General features: G+C 38.5%; 1 protein-coding gene across 1 annotated transcript in view; it reads right to left on the reverse strand.

Moving 5' to 3' along the window:
• Nucleotides 1-19: 19 nt before the first annotated feature.
• Nucleotides 20-2,828, reverse strand: part of LOC107576430 (apoptotic protease-activating factor 1-like) — a gene marked incomplete at its 5' end in the record, with an annotated part of 6,614 nt that continues 3,805 nt past the window's right edge. The window contains 4 exons of the mRNA XM_016262608.1: nt 20-225; nt 527-652; nt 2,358-2,498; nt 2,720-2,823. Of these exons, the coding sequence (XP_016118094.1) occupies nt 40-225; nt 527-652; nt 2,358-2,498; nt 2,720-2,823 (557 nt within the window). The remainder of the gene's footprint in view (nt 226-526; nt 653-2,357; nt 2,499-2,719; nt 2,824-2,828) is intronic.

Consider the following 2,828-nt stretch of genomic DNA (forward strand, 5'->3'; position numbering starts at 1 on the left):
CAGGCACTAAATCAAAAAATATTGAGTGGCGATGCCAACTCATTTCACAACACCACTCACAAAATCACTTACAAACACAGCGTTTCTGGCAGCACAAATGATCCGTGAGCCACCGGCTGACCAAGTGCTGCATTTCACGATGGCTTTTATTTCATCGTCACTCTCTGGGAAAAAACTATTGACATCAATAGATTTCCACTCGTTCGCAGATGACACCTCAAACAGCTGACAGATACAAAAGACAACAGTGCAAGAAACACCGATAAGAGAACACCTGTACTGACCAAAGATGATCCAGCAGTTTGACACTCTTATAAATGTGAATGTAAATAAATAGATGAGGTTGTAGATTAAGCGGTTTTTATAATCTCTATAAAAAAATAAAATAAAAAAATTCTATAATAAACGCATTAAAATTAAAACAAAGCATGCATTAAATAAGCAGGCAAATTAATCAAATACAATAAATGGGCAAGTAAAACAGCTAGCCAATAAATAAATCAAAGCAAAGAAAGAGTCAAGCAACCTTCAAGGTGCCGTCACTGGATGAAGTGGCGAGGTAGGCATCGTTAGGAGAAAAGCAACAGTGATTGACAGGTTCCATGTGTCCAAACATAGTGTTCTGAGAAGTCGGCTTGTTGGGGTTCCATAGCTGCAAGAAAAACGAAGATGGAAAGAAATGAAAGAGGGCAAAAGGGTAAGACTAATAGAAGAACGGGATAACGTATGCTTTGTGTAGGGATATTGATCATTCTGTCAGGGTCTATTGAACAGGACAGCCTATATAAGAGAAGAACATATTTAGTCAGCAGATGTGTTGAACAAGACATTTCCTGCAGTTACATTCTCCAAATCTCATTTCAGGGCGTTTCTTTCACTCCTCATGCCGAGATATTTCACCAAATGCCCCTTTTGTGCTCACGCCTCCACCGGGGGGTTGCTCTCATTACGTTTTTTGACACCGTGCTTGCTCACTCTCCGTTTTTCGCACCCTCAATTGAATACAGCTCAACTGCAGACTCCTGCTGTCACACTCCTACGGATCTCCCACAATTCTTACTGCAAATTTCACAAGCTGTAAAATTACACGGCTGCCCCGTTCCCCTCCTCTGCTGTTCTGAGCGAGCGTCCTACCAGCTGTCATTCTCATTACTCATGTTCACCAAATCTGCCTCTAAATGTGGAAAGAGGAAATGCAAATACATTCTCTACTATAGGAGAGGAAGAATTTTATAAACTTGTTAAATCATCTAAACCAACAACATGTATGCTAGACCCTATTCCATCTAAGATCCTGAGAGAGCAGCTTCCAGAAGTCATAGATCCTCTTTTGACTATTATTAATTTGTCATTGTCATTAGGATATGTCCCAAAACCTTCAAACTGGCTTTTATTAAGCCTCTCATTAAAAAAAACACAATTTGACCCAAAAGATTTAGTTAATTACAAACCGATCTTGAATCTCACTTTTCTGTCAAAGATAACTAGAACCGAGTACTCGTACAACAATGTACTTAACGTAATTAATGAATAAAAAAAAAAAACAGCAAAAATGAAAACCATTCTAAATCAAACAAATTATAACTACAAGAAATTCTAACAAATTCAAAAATTTCCGAAGTAAAAACATAAAAAAAAATCTTAAATGGGTCATCGGATGCGACATGCACTTTTACAAGCTGTGTGAACTGAAATGCGTGTTGGCAGTGTGTACACAACCACCCTATAATGATAGAGATCCCAAGTGTTTTTTTTTTGTTGTTTTTTTTAAATCGTTAAATCCCTTCCCTTTTCTCAAATCGAGCTGATCTCAGATGATTACGTTTGTTTTTGAAGGGAACGTGCCCTCGAACTACCTAAATGAGTCTATCTTCATGCGAATCATTCGTGATCCAGCTTCACCTCCACAAAGTGAGTGTAAGGCTTTTTAATGAATCTTTGCAAATCACCTTTCCCAATAATGTGCTAGTTAGCGAGTTTCACGATGAACACGGCTAAAGTTTACCGTCTCTCGGAAGAGAGGGGCGGTGAGCAGAGCTCATTTGCATTTAAAGCAACATGCAATAAAACTGCTTGCTGTAGACAGAGCCGTTTTTCACAGGGTAAAAACTGTGTTTTACACTAGCATTGAGAAAATTTAACCAAACTATGTTACAGACTTTTCATTAAGACTTCATTCATTTCATTCAACTTGTGGAAAATGGCCATCCGATGACCACTTTAACTAGTAAAAATTCAAAGAATTCAAAAAATTCAAAAAGTAAACCAAAAAAAAAAGCTATCCTACTATTCACTACTAAAAAAAAAAAAAATACATTTTAAAAAGTACAAATTTAAAACTCTTAAAAACATCTCACCTTAGTGTTGGTGAATTTGTCGTTTGAGCAGGTGGCCAGCAGGACACGTCGGCCTGTGTTGGTGAACTGGCAGTGGTTTATCTGCTCCTCGTGTTCCTCCCCAAACTCTCTGATAAGAGTACCTCGCTCAACACTCCACAACTACAACACACAAAACAAACCTTATTCTCCTGACTGACTTTTGAAAAATGTTCACAGAACTTTACCACATAATGACAGTATAGAGTCTGATGTCGGTCAAGCAACAAAAAGGATAAGAAACCGTTTACACATTTGTAACAGAACAAATCTGGAGCAAACTATTGCCCTACAGAAAGATACTGACCAGCAAATAAAGTGGGCACAGAGACAGACACGCTAACCTTAACCTTCCTGTCACTGGAGCAGGTTGCAATGTAACGGTCATCTGGAGAAAAGGCACAGCATAGAATGTCTTCGTCATGAGCCTGAAGCTCCAGAAGTTTCTCTCCA

The sequence above is a fragment of the Sinocyclocheilus grahami genome, unplaced genomic scaffold (assembly GCF_001515645.1).
Source record: "Sinocyclocheilus grahami isolate Dianchi unplaced genomic scaffold, SAMN03320097.WGS_v1.1 scaffold3676.1, whole genome shotgun sequence".
Classification (NCBI taxonomy): domain Eukaryota; kingdom Metazoa; phylum Chordata; class Actinopteri; order Cypriniformes; family Cyprinidae; genus Sinocyclocheilus; species Sinocyclocheilus grahami.